Genomic DNA, 16,404 nt, shown 5'->3' with positions numbered 1-16,404 from the left:
AAAGTGAGCAAACACAAGTTTGGGAGAGGGGAAGAGGGATTCGATCCCAGGACCCTGGGATCATGACCTGAACCAACGACAGACGCTCAACCAGCTGAGCCACCCAGGCACCCCAAGACTACACATCTTTACTACCTGTTGCTCAACTCCTTTTTCCTTGCCTCACTGTCACTCCCGTAAGTTTCCCTAGAGGCAAAGGGTGTGATTTTCTATTATGGAAAAGAAAACACAGAAAATAATTTCTTTCTCAAATTTTCCTTCCGTGTTTTTTAACTTCCTGCAGCACCTATGAATTCCTGGATGCACAGATTAACCCACTACATTTGGCCGCCCTCTTCAGGAAGAAACTCAAGTCGTTATCTGTTTTAAACAGACCAACTGCCCCACATCTGGGACTATGATGCTGGGAAACTAACCGAAAACGTCCCAGGAGGGCAAGGCCAGGGCAAGGAAGGAGGAGACCTCTGCTTAGATATTCCCTTTCAGAAAAAGAGGAAATAAAATTCAGAGAGGAAGTTTTATTCGGTGTATTTTAAAGTTGGGAGGCAGAAAGACTATCCGTTGTGGCACACTGCGATGACGTTAGCTCCCTCCGTGTGTCACAAGCTCTCTGGCATTTCCCTGGCTCTCATCCCACTGCTGAACTTACTTGCTCTGCCACCAACGTCCTACTTTTTCCAGACCTAACTGGCACCGCTCCTAGCCCAGCTGAGATCACATGGCTAGTAGGTCTGACCCCTGCATCAGGACCTGCCGCGTCACATGTTTCGGATTCCATTACCGGCTCCCTGCAGGCTTGGGTCTGGGGCAGGAGCATTCTGGCAAAATCCAGGGTTTCTCCAGCACAGCGATCACTGATTCCGACCTGCAAAGGAATTCGTTTTGCAACTCAGACTTGTAAGAGGGACCCATGAGCACCTAAGCAGAGAAAGAGAAACAAAAGAACACGCCCCAGGAAGAGATTTTTGTAAGAAAATAAGAGACATAAAAATTCTACAGTAGAAATTTGTCTCTGTGATTTGCTCTCAAGCTGTGGTCCAAAAAAAAAAAAAAAAAGTTTCTAAAAACAGTTTTCATCCTTGTAATGACCTTGCTCACTCTGCCATGACTTTTGGGCGGCCTGACTGCACTCAGAGTTGTGTAGCTGACTTTGTCCCCAGAGGTCAAGGAGGCAGCTGGTGTCGTTACCTCAGGGACCCTTTTCTGCTCAGCTGAGAAGAAAATAGCGAAAGAATCAAGGTGCCATCAGCCAGACCACCTCAGGTCAGGCCAACAGGCTTCCCTCTCAAACCCCCAGGTGACACAAAAACCTTCTTTTTGGAACCTTCTGTAGGAGTAAACAGCTCCCCCCCCAGCACATTCCCTCTGGCTGCTGCCCTATGTCTTACAAGCCAAATTACTCACCTCTTTATGTAACCTTGTCACTTAGCATAAAGAAAATCATTACCAGCTACCCTACCCCTCCACCTCACACCACTGCCAGGACACAGACATGCCTGACTCTTTTTTTCCTGGGCTTGGAGAATAGCAGAAGACTTCCTAGAGGAAGCGGCATTGACATTCTAATTGGAATAAAGGCACAGGAGTCTATGAGGCCAGGGTAAGAGAGTGCTCTAGGGAGAGGGCATGTGCAAAGGCCCAGTGGTGAGCAAGAGTGGGAAGCATTCTGGGAGTTAGAATACATTCAGTGTGGCTGGCACAGAGTTGGGGAGGTGGCAAAAGATGAGACTAGAGATCCAAGCAGGGGTCCCCCAGTTCTTTGCTCTTCAAGGTGTCATGCACAGACCAACAGCATTGGCATCCCCGGAGAAACCTATTCAAAACATACAATTTCAGGTCCAATGCCAACTGTTTTGAATCCAAATCCAAATTGACATTTTAAGCTCCCCAGGGGATCTGATGCACAACTGAGAAGTGCTCCTCTAAGCGTAGGAAGCTGTGAACATAGGGGAACCACGCGATGGGCCGGGGGTTTAGAAACTTCCATCCTGGCTGCAAAGCAGAGGAACAGAGGGTAAGTCAGTAGAGACCCACAGAGAGATAGGGAGGCCAGTTCAGAGGCTGGTGCCGGTTGTCCCAGCAGGAGACAGCTGCCACCCTGACCAGGCAGGAGGGACGGGGGTGGGGGGGGGTTGGGGGGAGGGTGGACGCCGCTGAGCGGCATTGGAAGAACACAACCACAAGACGGCGTGGTGGGCGGAATTCCCGCCTGGTGCAGGGCCCACTGCCTGCCAGCCCGGCTGGGTGTGGCGGGGGAGCTGGCCTGAGCTCAGCAGGGTGGGCCCGGTATCAGAGGGTGTGGGAAAGCACAGGGCTCCTAAGGGAGAGTCCCTCTGCATCTGCCCCTGTTGCTTAATGCAGAATGTGAGCAAACTGGTTTCACACATGCTTCACACGTGTCCCATTCAGTGCCTGGTGCTTAGGTCCCCCTGTGGCAGCCACCCCCACCGCCCCGCACCCCTGCCAGCTGTCTCTCTCATGACTCACCCTCCCATTTTAACATGCAAAGCAGGAGTCTGGCTGGTAGTTCCTGGTGGGGCTGGGGGGCGGGAATCCAGTAGCCTCAGTATTTAGCAAGGACCATTTCTGTAAGGGAAATCTGACAGTCAAAACCATTCCCCGTGCCCTCATTAAAAATCTCAGCAAAAGTGAGTGGCTAAGAACTTACATTCAGCGTGTGTTTGTGAAAAACTCCTGCTTCTGGCTAAGATCGGTCCATCTCTGTGCCTTTGGAAACCAGTAGCATTCATCCAGCAAGACTTCTACCATTTGAGCAAGTCAACAGGGGCAAAGGAATTAGAAGTCAAAAAGGGAAAATGTGGCTTTCTTTTTGCGCCAGAAAGACGGGATCCTCGGTAAGGTCGGTCGATTTCCCGATGTTTCGTGTAGAGTGAAGAAGCACATTCAGCTTTGAGGCTCTCCAGGACCCCGTGGGGCGGGGCCGCCCCGGGGGACCTCACCCCTGCAGGCTCACACCAGCCTGGAGCTGCGCCTTCTGAGCTCCAGGCACTGCCTGGAAGGCACTTCTCCTGCCGAGAAGGATGGAGGAATGGCCTCTGGCAGACGGACTGTGGCCGCTGCCGCTATCCAGGAGAGATGCGGACGGGGCTGGAGACAGAGGAACGAGAGGGAGGCTAGTCAGCTTCTCTTCTGCTTCTGCTGCTGTGAAAAGAAACAATTGCCAGAAATATGGCTTAAAAATTCCAGAGTCCACGGCATTCACCCGCTTCCACCTTGTGACATGACAAGCTGCAAACAGGTGCATTTACGGTGGAGAGATTGGGGGCACATGGGGACTGGCTAATGAAGGAAACTTGTCCGACACGGTGATGGACATCACACGATGGAGGGGAAGGGACAACGAAAAAGGTGGCCCAGGCACCAGAAGTCGTGCAGCAGCAAAATTCAGGACTAGTTCGCTCATCTCCCTGACCTTCCAGCTGGTGCCCACACTCGCTCCCAACAGGCTTCTGTCCTCGCTGCTCTGTTGGAACACTTCTGTCCAGGGTTGTCACCATGGCAGAATCCAGTGGACAGTCCTCTGTCCCCAACACACTGCACCTTTCAACAGCATGTGATGTAACTGATCCCCTCCCTTCCCGGAACTTTTCTCTCTTGGCTTCCGGGACACCACGTGCTTGGTTTCCCACCTTCCTCCATGGCAGGTAATTCTCAGTCCCCATGGCTGGCTCCTTAATGCCCTTTCAGACATGCAAGGCTGGTTCTGTCTTGGGAACTCCTCTATTTCCCATCCAGATTTTCCAGTTCCCCGGGGTTACCTGGTGAAGTCTCTGAGACCTTCTGTATCCTGCTGACTTGCCAACGTGTTATCTCCAGCCTGATGGTCTTCTGAGTCTACGACACCCATCCGTCCTAATGGGCTCATCTTGTAGGAACCTCAATAGAAACTGTCCGTACTCAACCTCCAAATTCCCTTCCCCAAAGCCTATCGAGTCTTCCCAGTTCGGTGAGTGCAGATGTGGGTCTCCCCAACTGTGCTCACACCCCGACATCCAACCCCTTTCCTATCTCTGTGGCCACCAACCTGGCTCAAGCCACCATCATGCCCCACGCCGTCCTTGGGTGGTCTCTGTGCTTCTCTGATCCGTGGCAGCCAGGAGCAGCCTTTTTGAAAATGGTAATTCAGGGAATGTTACTCCTTGCCTTGAAACCCCTCAGTGGTCTCCTCCAGAATCCAAAGTCACTTCCAGATTCCTTTCTGGTAACCTGGCCCTCCTTCTGTAACTTTTTCCAATGCTACGCTTGCCCTCACTTACGATGCTCTGGCCTCCCTTTCTTTCAGATCCTAGAATACATCCCATGCTTTCTCACTTTGGCACTCACGAGTCTGCTTTGGGAACCCTTTCCCCAAACCCTGCAAGGGCAGTTCCCCTTCCTCATTCTTCAGGTCGTCACCGTGTCACCTTCTCAAAGGGACCTTCTTTGACCCCAACACCTAAACCAGGCCCTGTGGTTCCCTCCCCCATACACTCTCAGCTCTTCTCCGAGCACCCATCACAATCTGAACTTAGTCGATTGCTTTTCTGTGGATGGTCCGTCCCTCTCTCTGTGTTACCAGGTGAGCCTGTTCCCGGCAAGGATCTAGTCTGCTGCTCTCGCTGCTGTGATCCCACAGCCCAGAACCATGCCTGGCACGCAGCTGATGGTAATTGTGGACTCACCCCTAACGGGTCCCTAGAGGCCTGAAGGGGGACATAAGTTAGGAACGAACACAGCATCGTACAGGAGTGTAGCACACAGTACTTCCTAGTACAACCCGCAGCTGCTATGACCCCATCAGGGAGGACTTCTAGAACTTCTGAGGGATCTCATGAACTAGCTATATGCCTGCGACACAGCCTCGCACACACTCTCCTCTAAAACAGAGCGGCTGGTTCTACCAGTCTTTGAGTCCTTGATGGATCTTGGGTTACCCATGTCGCAGAGAGCACCCAGATTTCATTTTGGATTAGCCATAAAACCAGAACAAAACTCCGGGGAGCGGTGTCAGGCCCCGCTATGACACAGAGCAATGGTAGGATAGGAATCAAAGCCATTCATACTGACGCTTGGACGCAGAACTGGCAGGGCCGAGAAATGACCCACCGACGTGTTTGGTCAGAAGTTCACGGCTGAAGGCGGACAAGAAGAAACATCCACAGTGTGAGGTTGGAAGCTCAGCTCCAGCTTCCGTTCTGCTCCGTGTGTGACACTGATCCCGTCCCCCGTGCGCTTAGATTTCCCCATTGCAAAACGGGGACAGCGGCAGCATTTGGCTCCAAGGGTTGTAACGTGAAGTGGGTCATCTGCGTAAAATGCTAAGAATAGCGCCTGGCCTGTGGCAACATCGGATGCATTTTAGTTTTTTCTTTTTCCAAGGGATCGAAAAAATGGGAGGCAAAAATATTTACCACATAACAAATATACTTGACAACAAACAGCCTTTCTGAGTTTAGATCTAGAATGGGGTGTGTCACGGGGGGGGGTGCTGCAGGTGCTCTGAGGGCAGAGAGACCCCTGGGGTTTTAGCGCTACCCTGCTCACGCCTCCTCGCCCCTTGTCAGTGGGGAGACACCCGCTCCCTGGCTGTTCCTGAGACAAGCTTAACACACAGAAGTCTGGACAGAAGAGAAGATTGTCTCATTCCAAGGCAGCCATCGTCTTCTGTTCCAGCTGGTTTTGAGACACAGACCACTGGGCTCTCATTAGTGGGACGAGTGCCACTGGTTCTCTATTGTTGCTGAACAGGGCTCGGACCCCAAACAGTGCACCATGGAAGTTAAGAATTGAAAGACAGTGTTTGGGGATTAGTATCCAGAATATATAAAGAACTCCTAGAGCTCCATAAAATGCACAATCAACCCAATTTGTAAAAATAGGCAAAGGGCTTGAAGAGACACTTCTCTAAAGAAGATACACAGATGACCAGTAAGCCCAGGAAAGGGTGTCCGCCCTTTGTAATCATTACAGAAATGCCAAGAAAAACCACCTTGAGATAACAGGTCACGCCCATTAGGATTTGTATTGTCACAAACACAGAAACCAACCAGAGAGGATGTTTATAGACAGGATGTGGAGGAATCGGAACCCTGGTATTATGCTTGTGAGGATGTCGAGTGGTGCAGCCACCGGGGCCAACAGGATGGCAATTCCTCAACAAATGAAGCATAGAATTACCCTATATATGACCCAGCAATTCCATTTCCAGGTACACACCGAAAAGAATTGAAAGCAGGGACTAAAACAGGTATCTCTATGCCCATGCTCAGTTATTCTCAATAGCTATTATTAATCTCAATAGTATTATAGTATTTACTATTACTATTAATAGTATTAATAATAATTACTATTAATCAGTATTTATTAGTATTATTAATTAGTATTTGTTAGTATTATTAGTATTAGTAGTCTTTATTAGTATTATTAGTAATTAGTGATTACTAATAGAATTAATTAACAGTATTAATAGTATTAGTCTCAATTTGCAATAGCTAAAGGGTATGAACCACTCAAATGCCCATCACCAAAGGAACAGATAGAGAGAATGCGGGCTGTGCCTACCACAGACTACTACTGAGCCTTAAAAAGGAAGGAAATCGGGTGATGGGCATGACGGAGGGCATATGTTGTGATGAGCATATTACATGCAATGAATGAATCGTTGAACACTGCCTCAAACACTAACGATGTACTGCATAGTGGCTAACTGGACATAATAAAAGATCAAAGGGAATTAGTAAGAGTGTAACAAAGAGTATCTATGGTCCTTCAAACAGGCCAGAGGTTACTCCTTTGAATTTGTCAAGAAGGAAGAAATATGGTCTTGGCACAATAAGTTGCCCTGGCACTAAATAAAGTTTACTATCACAATGAAAAATAAACAAAAATGAAATAAAAAGGAAGGAAATCCTGACCCGTGCTAAACCATGGATGGACACAGAGGATAGTATGATAAGGGAGATAACCAGTCCCAAAGACAGACACACGGTAGGATTTACCTGCAGGGGAATGCACAGAGACAGCAAGGACAGTGGTGGTTGCCAGGGGCTGCAGGGGGGCAGGGAATGGAAGTTAGTGGTTAATGAGCAGTTTCCCATTCACAGGATAAAGTGTTCTGTGGACAGAAGGGGCTGATGGTTGGACATCAACGTGCATGCACTTAATGCCTCCAAACTGGGTTCTTAAAAAATAATTAAGATGAGGGGCACCTGGGTGGCTCTGTCAATTAAGCATCTGCCTTTGGCTTGGGTCATGATCTCAGGGTCCCGCGATCCGGTCCCGCATTGGGCTCCCTGCTCAGCGGGGAGTCTGCTTCTTCCTCTCCGTCTGCCCCCTTCCCCTCACTCATGCTCTCTCTCTCAAATCAACAAATAAAATCTTAAATAAAGTAACTAAGATGATACATGTTATGTGTGTTTTACCACTTTTTTTTTAAAAGATTTTATTTATTTATTTGGCAGACAGAGATCACAAATAGGCAGAGAAGCAGGCAGAGAGAGAGGAGGAAGCAGGCTCCCTGCTGAGCAGAGAGCCCGATGCGGGGCTCGATCCCAGAACCCTGGGATCATGCCCTGAGCTGAAGGCAGAGGCTCCAACCCACTGAGCCACCCAGGCGCCCCACCACTTTTTTTTAAAAAAAGGATAAAACCCAGCATGAACCTCAACCTCATCCCAGGAGAAGCTTTGTTCAAAATTGCAAGCATTTGTTCACATGAGATTAAATGAACGCCTACCGTTTTGCAGGCTGTGTTGGGCGCTAAGGGAGGGAAAAGAAAGGTCGTGCCCAGTGGGAAGACGTCACACTTCCCTCAGCTCAGGGGAAGAGGGAGAGAAAGGGGAGATGACTATTAACTCAAATGAAAGGCAGAATGTCTCACCAGAGATATGTGAACAGGCCTTAAATTTTAGAGGAAATAAACCGAACATCTCCACACCAAACCTGAGATTTAAGGGACGGAGTCGGATTTCAACACGGCAGGCTACCTAAGGACCCGGGGCTGACTGGCGAACACCTACAGAAGAGAAAATCTTTACGATGATAGCGTAGCATGGAGACCAGAGGAAAAGGAGAGAGAACAGGCTGGCTGCTGAAAAAAGACGTCTTCTAAAACAGTGCTTAGTAGGAGAACTACTAAAATACACGGAATTAAATCCCCCACAGAACCACCAACTACAGCCAATGTCTCCGGAAACAGAGCTTCCCAGCAAAGAATTTGCATTTCCAAGAATATCCGTATTATGCGCACCAGGTTTTCTTCTGTGCGATGTAGCAGGGCAGTTGCCAGAGAACCCTGAGGTCGCAGGTCACCCTATGGGGGTGTCAGGGAAGCCGCGGGAGGACAGGTCTGTGGCCCAGGGTCCTTTCTGCTTGGTGCCTGCGCACACCAAAGCCCGAGCCCTGACAGGAAAAGAGAAGCTTTCAGTCGCTTGAAATGCAGAAATATTTATTTTGGTTTCCTTCATTGTGTTTTGGAAATTCTGTTTTGGTTTATAAAACATAGAAATAGCCAACACTTAAAGCAAACATTCAAAACCCCAAGGTGACAAATTATTGACTTTTTGTGCAATTGAGAACACACGGATGAAGTTAGGCTACTCAATAGTGTTACTACGGAGACAATCCTTCAGGGCCAACCCTGTCGTGCTTGGGTAATACACAGACTCTCACAAACCCCAAACCAGCTGCTTTCAGTGTGTACATGGCAACTTCATTCGGTCACACGTGGCAAAGACCTGCAGTAAAGTGAAATGCAGCTAACTTCCCAAATTAACTTTAAAAAGAACAAACAAAATAAATCACTTGAGAAGTGAATCCCAGAAAATGAGTTTTCCAGATTTCTACACCCTAGAATTTTGGCTTGTCGAACACATTTCAGAAAAATCAGGTAGCACTGTAAGAGCATTCTTTCTCACTGTCTGTTTCGCTAAGTGCCCAAGTATACCTACTCCCTTAATAGGCTTAAAGACATGCCCTGCCTGAGAATTGATTTGGGGGTGGGAAAAAGCCACTTAATCACAACACAATCTTTTGATATGAAAACCACATTAAAAATCTGTGGGCCATCACAAAGAATGACTGTTTCGGCGGAGATAAAGGGGGATAGTTCACTAGGCGTCACAGTTGAGCATGGTCGCAATCCAGGTAATTATTTCCTTCTTGAAATGCTTGTCTTCACTGCAGAGTCTAAGGCAGATTTTTTAATAACCCCTGGGAAGGGATCAGTCGGGGTGGGAGGGAATCGGGTCTGGAGAAGAGGGTCTGAGAACATTCTGCTCTGTGGGCACCGGAAGCCATTCGCTCAGGTGAGCAGCCGTTCACCTGAGACCCGGCGTCTGTGCTGGTCTGAGCGGGATCTGTTCTCGCCTTTGCCGGGAACCTTCTGCTCCTCCGGGACAAGAGGGACCTTGGAGAAGCACGACCGCTCCAAGACCAGGTCGCAGCGCGTGTGAGGCGGGGAAGAGGAGGAGGCAGGGATTAAGAAAGAATCTCTGGTCCACTTGTGACGTCCTCCAGCTGGGACGGTTCTTGCTTTTAAGGGACAGCTTCCCTCCAGTGCACTGTACTTCGCAGAGCAGCAGGATTTGCAGCAAGTAGCAGACATCTCGGAAATAGCAAAGTCCTAACCCCTTGGTTAGAAAAACAGGGAGACAGAAGTTTTCACTCGTCTTTTTTTTTTTTTAATACCGAGGAAGTCTCAAATAACTTAGCCCATGGATAGTTTCCCCTTGACAATTTTAAGGCTCATTTAGGAAATTGTGTATCACCATAAACACGGTCTGCAACAGGAGGTGACTGTAAGGCAGTGTTCCGTTTCCTCTAATGTTCCTATGACGAGAACCCCGAATGCACAAGTCAAACATGGGTGCTCCCTTTCCTATGCGCGCTCTAGTCAAGATTACCGCTGTGAAGGCCAGCAGCTCCAGGAGACTGCGGAGGTGGGCGGCTTCGTCCTCGCATTAAACTTTGATGGTAGAATAAAGTTCATCTATCTGTGACCTAAAATAATTCCGAAGCTCGGGCCGTTTCGCCTTCATCGTTGGGGTCAGGAGGCCGTTGTCGATGGAAAATAATTCAGGGTGAAGACTAATGCCTTTGACCTGCAAATAAATGAGGCCATTAAAGCAAAACCTAGGGCCAATGGAACCCGGGCCTTAAAGCATGTTGGTCAGAAGGGATGGAGACCCTGTGGCCATCCAGTCCCTCCTGGGCCTCAGGCCAGTGGCTCTGCTCAACACAGGGCAGGAGCTGCTCCCAGGACAGGCTCCGGGCTTGGATCCCAACCTCCAGGGAAAGAGAGTGCCTGCCCTCGTTATAGAAATCCCTCCCCGGGCCAAAGCTCGCCCTCTGTCATTCCTCGTCGGTTTCTTTAGGTCCTCTAGTGCTCCATACCTATTCATACAAAATCCTCTGGTCAGAGATGGGTTTTGTAGGGGCGCAGGCTCGGTGATGCCAATCTTACCTGTTCAAATGGCTTCAGGCCAGAATCCTTCCCAAGCCTCAACATGTCCTCCAGGATGGCTTTTTTGACATCCTAGGAAGGTGAGAAAACGACAGGCTTGCTGTGTTGGTGATCTCTGAAGGCACGCCCCGTGCCAAGCCAAGGTCCGAGGAGGCCGACCACACACTCCCGAGCCTTACCTTGTTCCTGCACAGTTCTTCAAAGGAACCTTCGAATCCTTTCTTTCGGGCCCAGGCACATAATGTCTCAACATCTGGTACCACAATTGCTATGAGAAATGCCTTTAACATAGACAAGTGAGTTATTAGGTGGCTTGATCTGGATGTTCTGAAATAGCGATTATCATTTTGCATGAGGCCTGGGAGAATTTGACAGGAGCTACAGACCCTCTCTTCAGAACATATTCTCAGCCCCAGGAGTCCACTGCGCCCAGGTTAAGAGCTCCCAGCTCTAAAATACAGATGACATCAGGAATTTTTCAATTAAATATTTTAAAAAGGACCCCTGGGAATCAAAATCTAATAAAAGCCTAATTTTTTACTTTTGCGTCACGCGCTCGTGCGTGTGTATGTGCGTGTATACAGTTTAATAAAACAGGGTCAAATAAGCTGTGAGACCACAGACATCAAGTAACTGCTTTAAAAAAGGAGAGAAAAAATTTATACAGATTCATTTTTTTAGATCTCTAATGCTGCATTTTTTACAATTTAGTAATAATAAAACTAAATAAAAGTCGAAGGTATGTTAAGATTATAGGTCAAAGGGAGATGCCTGGGTGGCTCAGTTGGTTAAGCATCTGCCTTTGACTAGGTCATGGTCCCAGGGTCCTGGGATCGAGTCCTGGATCAGGCTCCCTGCTTAGTGGTGAATCTGCTTCTCCCTCTCTCTCTGCCTGCTGCTCCCCCTTCTTGCACTCTCTCTCTCTGTCAAATGAATAAAATCTTAAAAAAAAAAAAAAAAGATTCTTGGGGTGCCTGGGTGGCTCAGTGGGTTAAAGCCTCTGCCTTTCGCTCAGGTCATGATCCCGGGGTCCTGGGATCGAGCCCCACGTCGGGCTCTCTGCTTGGCGGGGAGCCTGCTTCCTCCTCTCTCTCTGCCTGCCTCTCTGCCTACTTGTGATCTCTGTCTGTCAAATAATAAATAAAAATTAAAAAAAAAAAAAAGAAAAAAAAAGATTCTAGGTCAAAGAAAAACAGGTGCATTCCTTATAAGATAATAGAATATTCTTCAACAAGTATTTAAAAGTCTCAAGATTCATAAAAATATTAGCTTTCAGGGGACCAGGCCCTTTTCTCTTCCTTGACACCACCTACTTGACATTTTGGTAATGAGACGTTCCGCTATCATACTGACCTTGGTTTTCAACTGTCCGTAGTTACTGGCTCACAACCCCCACTGCTCACACACGATTTTGGAGACACAGCACAAACATGATGGGTTTAATGTGTTGAAAATTCTAAACTTTATCAACCCATCAGTATTTCCTTTCATAGTTTAAATTTAGAAGCATATTTTACCCACCCCCTAGTATCCTTATCCAGCTGCCCTTGGTATGCCAGAACACTCTAGGTGAAATAAAAATATGGGATTTAAAGAAAAAAATTTTTCTGGATGAGAAATGCCAAGCAGGAAACCCCGATAATGTTCCAGCACGTCACACGTGAAAGGCAATTCAGTTCTCACTGCAGACCTTCCATTGCCCTGCAAATGCCCGGAGTTTGAGGCCCCGGCCACGCCCGTGTGTCTCGGCTCACAGCCCTGCACGCGCGTACCTGCAAGCTTTCTCCGTGGACAAACACCTGAGCGACAGGCTCACTCCGCATGTAGATGTTCTCGATCTTCTCAGGTGCTATGTATTCCCCCTGTGCCAGTTTGAATATGTGTTTCTTCCTGTCGATGATCTTCAAGGTACCGTTCTGTGTATGAGAGTGTGGAGAGGGGAGGTGCTGTGAGGGGGTCGGGGAGCGGGGCGCACTCCTGGGCCCTGGGGCAGGTCCATCAGGCCCACATTGGGACCGTGGGAAGGATACAACCCCTGCACCAGACGGGCCAAATGCCACCGTGTCCCCTCTGGTTGTCAAAACCCCACCCCTGGGGGCCTTCCTGTGCTTCCAAAAGTCGGCTGCAGGGAAGTTTCTCTGGTTCTCTCATTGCACATTGGTCCTGCACCACGTCCCCAAGAAGCAGACTGAGGTCAAGGCGATGATGAAATGTGTTCATTAGAGCCCAAGCCAGAACTGGAACTGACACTTAATCCCTCTTGAACTTGAAAGAAGGGACTTAATGTATTTCGGAATACTTTGGTATTCTGAAGTCTGAATTAGCTGGGTGGGGAGGGGGAGCATTTTTCAAATCCGTAAACATTTCCGGGAGTCTCACACACCTAAAATCTACAAGAACGGACGATGCAATGATAAAATCATGCAAGGATAAAACTGGCCTAAGCCATTTCAGTAACAACAGTTCAACACGGGGACAACTTAGAAGAAGCAAGTTCAAATTGGTCACGGCCAGCCAAACTGGTCAAACCCATGGGTGTGGTTTCTTTAAGGCTCTTTTCCCTCCTCTGATGGACCTGGCATTTGTCCACAGTAATAATTCTGAGACTACATTCAAAGGCATTGGCCTAACCCGTGGGACACTTACCCTATTTTTAAGGAGAGGGCAAGCCTAAGAAACACATATGCTCGCAACTTCTTGCCCACCACACCACCTTCCCGGCCATTGACCACAATGTACCCTGTACCTTCTGGAACTAAGGCCTTCACGTGGAGGCCCAGCACTGTAACAGAAAAAGCCATACACCGTTCTCTCTGGATTTTGAATGGGAAGCAGCCATTGGAATTGGTGTCACACATCAAAACCAAACATACTCGCTACAGTTCAAGTGAAAACCCTACCCAGGCATGCTATGGGTATAAAGCTGTTCCCTGCAGGAAATGGAAGAGCCTCCCCGCTCACTACCTGCCTCTGCAGGGAAGGGGAAAAGTGAGGTCGCATAACAGCAATGGGCAGAAGAAAAGTATCTGTGAACGGGGGAGGGGAGAGCTTACTGGAAGCCACTTTCCAATGTCCCCCGTGTGTAACCAGCCGTCTTTGTCCAGAACTTCTGCTGTTTTTGCTGGGTCCTTCAAGTAGCCTTTAAATACATTTGGCCCTTTCACACACACCTGAAAAGAGAAAGATTGGGAGCGGGGGTTGTTGGGGGGAAGAGAAGGGCAGAGGCCGAAAGTTCCAGTTAGGACTCAGGTAGACATCGGAGACTGAATGTACAGCCCGTGACCTCTGCCCACACAGACTTGTGACTGTATTTAACAGCTAAGACATGAGATCTTCAGAGCTCTCACACAAGGAAAAAAAAAATTTTTTTTTTCTGTTTTCCTTGTATCTCTGTGAGATGATGGAATATGAGGGAGACTTATTGTGGGGAGTAATCACTCCACCACAGATGGATGTCAAATCATTATGCTGTTTCCTTTCAACGCATACAGCGTGTATGTCAATGACATCTCGATAGAACTATAGGGGACAAGGGTGATCTGTAAAGAGTATTTATGGGGGCGGGGAGATTCTATGGAGAAAATGTGTGTGTGTGTGTGTGTGTGTGTGTATGTGTGTGTGTTTGTGTGTGTGTTGCGTTCTATGGAGAAAATGTGTGTGTGTGTGTGTGTGTGTGTGTGTGTGTTGAGTATCTCAACCTTTAGTGAGAAGCTCTGAACTCCACGATCCAGACGGAGCTAGCAGGGAACCACACCGGGACCCTGGAGGTTCATCCAATGTCCCTGGTCCCCTCACCCTAATGACATCAGTCCAGTCAAGCTGCAGGGCTGATGACTGCCTGAGGTTCCAGCTCAAAGCCCCAAAAAAGAAGGAAATCACTCTGAAGTTATCAGGCTTTCCTTCCACTAGCCAGTGGCTCACTAATAGGTCTCCAGGGCCATGAGTTGTCAGGAACCATGCTCCAGGCCTTCGGCACAGGAGACTTTGTACGGTCTCGAGCCCACGTCCCTGTGGTGTCTGGCGGAAGAGACGTGCGTGGTCCCCTCCCACATAAAGGGACCTTCAGAGAAAAGCCTGTTTGATGTAGGATCACCAAGAACATCAAGCTTGGTGGCTTTACGTGACAATGCCGACAAGGGGCCGAGCTATCAGGGGGAATGGCGATGTGGGTGAACGACTTGCGAGGGGTGGGCGGGGGGTGCCACTCACCTCGCCCTCGCCCTTGGAAGCCAAGTAGTTCATCTCTTCCACGTCCACGAGTTTTATAAGGTTGCAAGGCATTGGGGCGCCAACATGGCCTGCGTGGTAAATAAAAGAATGATCATTCCCAGGAGGACTCCTACCATCCTTAAGTCCAATGACTTTCATGGCCAACAGGCCCACTCAGGAGGAGAACAGCTGGTGCAAACATCTGTCTGCAGTGACGACAGCCCGTCTCCCCCAGTAAATGAGCACAGACAGTGTATTTCTAGAATAGAGACAAACATTCATAAGTCTCTTAGGACCTTTCCCTAGTTTGAGGCCCCAAATTATTTTTTCAAAGTATAAGTACTCGGGCTGTGGATTGTGAGGGTTTCTACAAATTCCTGGAAGCAAGCTTTCTGAAACCTTTACCAGGTTCCTGTGATCTGATGGCCTGTGCTCACTGTTTGCCCCATCTCCCTCACTCAGACTTCTTCTCTACTCCCTACTTCCTCTAAGAAGAGAAAACACAGCTTTGGCAACTGGATTACTCTCTCGACATCACCTGGTTCTGACCAAGACGGTCTTCACTTCCTTAAGTATGGGGGAACACGTTTTAGATTTAAATTTATTTATTTATTTATTTATTTTTAAAGATTTTATTTATTTATTTGACAGAGATCACAAGTAGGCAGAGAGGCAGGAGGAAGCAGGCTCCTTGCAGCGCAGAGAGCCCGATGTGGGGCTCGATCCCAGGACCCGGAGATCATGACCTGAGCGGAAGGCAGAGGCTTTAACCCACTGAGCCACCCAGGTGCCCCTAGATTTAAATTTATTAAGATAGGATGGTCGGGGGTGCTGGGGACTCAGTCGGTTGGGCGTCTGCCTTTGGCTCAGGCCATGATCCCGGGGTCCTGGGATGGAGTCCCGCATCCGGCTCCCTGCTCCTCCCTCTCCTCCTCGCTCATGCTCTCTCTCACTATCTCTTTCTCTATCTCTCAAATAAATAAGTGAAACCTTAAAAAAAAAAAACAACAACAAAAAAACCCTCATTCTCACAGTTAACTCAACTCTCCTGCCAGAAGCTGTTAGGATTGGGTTGTCTTTTTTCCAAACAAACAAACAGAAATGAGATAGGTTTTAAGAGCAACACAAATAATTCCTTCTATGTTTTAATAATGTTTGTGTAAAGAGATCACTGTTCCAGATTCTCTAGCCTGGTAAGGAACCAGTGGTTAAAAATTAAACCACGAAGAAGGTTCAGAGACCGTCAGTACGAGTCCCAGCAGAACTGTGCTCCTAGAGTTTGGACGTGAGAATCCAAATTCCCGGACAGTGCTCACATTTATGCTACAGCAAATACGTCAGCGGCGTTTGCCTACCAGCGCGTAGAATGTACCACTGGTTAGACCTGGGGTGGGATTCTGGCTGGGTAAGTTCCTACACACTGTTTATGTGCTTTTTCACCGACAATCACTTCCTGTCAGAGGGAGCAGGACTTGGGCCCCAGGGATGCTGGGATGAAACCACTGACGTGCTCAAGGACAACTGCTCCACTGGGTAATTTCTGTATCTGCCTCTCCTTGTGCCTTTCAGGAGAAATGACTTTTTTTCTTATTCTCTGTGGGCTCAACAACCAGCCCAGCACCCAGTGTAAACTTGAGTCAAATTTACCAGCAAATAATTTGACCCAAATCCATTCCTGGAAAGCTCTGTGAGGCCAAATGTTCTGAACCCGGTGGACAGGGCTTTCATCCCTCAG

At 48.4% G+C, this 16,404-nt stretch overlaps 1 protein-coding gene and 1 long non-coding RNA gene across 5 annotated transcripts in view; one reads left to right on the top strand and one right to left on the bottom strand.

The window, feature by feature from the left end:
* On the top strand, window positions 1-1,005 carry LOC123937201. The gene is made up of 2 exons (XR_006817435.1): window positions 1-176; window positions 284-1,005. It is a non-coding gene; the product is annotated as an uncharacterized LOC123937201 (long non-coding RNA).
* An 8,271-nt stretch (window positions 1,006-9,276) lies between these two features.
* Window positions 9,277-16,404, bottom strand: part of ACSL1 (acyl-CoA synthetase long chain family member 1) — a 64,824-nt gene continuing 57,696 nt past the window's right edge. For all 4 annotated transcript variants that reach the window (XM_045993805.1, XM_045993814.1, XM_045993823.1 and 1 more), the window contains 6 exons: window positions 14,670-14,758; window positions 13,514-13,630; window positions 12,233-12,376; window positions 10,640-10,741; window positions 10,461-10,532; window positions 9,277-10,098 (listed from right to left, as the gene is read on the bottom strand). In XM_045993805.1, the coding sequence (XP_045849761.1) occupies window positions 9,958-10,098; window positions 10,461-10,532; window positions 10,640-10,741; window positions 12,233-12,376; window positions 13,514-13,630; window positions 14,670-14,758 (665 nt within the window). In that variant the 3' untranslated portion in view covers window positions 9,277-9,957. The remainder of the gene's footprint in view (window positions 10,099-10,460; window positions 10,533-10,639; window positions 10,742-12,232; window positions 12,377-13,513; window positions 13,631-14,669; window positions 14,759-16,404) is intronic.

This window comes from Meles meles, chromosome 2, assembly GCF_922984935.1.
Source record: "Meles meles chromosome 2, mMelMel3.1 paternal haplotype, whole genome shotgun sequence".
Taxonomy (NCBI): Eukaryota; Metazoa; Chordata; class Mammalia; order Carnivora; family Mustelidae; genus Meles; species Meles meles.
Note: the sequence above shows the minus strand (reverse complement) of the source record. Positions and strands in the feature narration are given on the sequence as shown.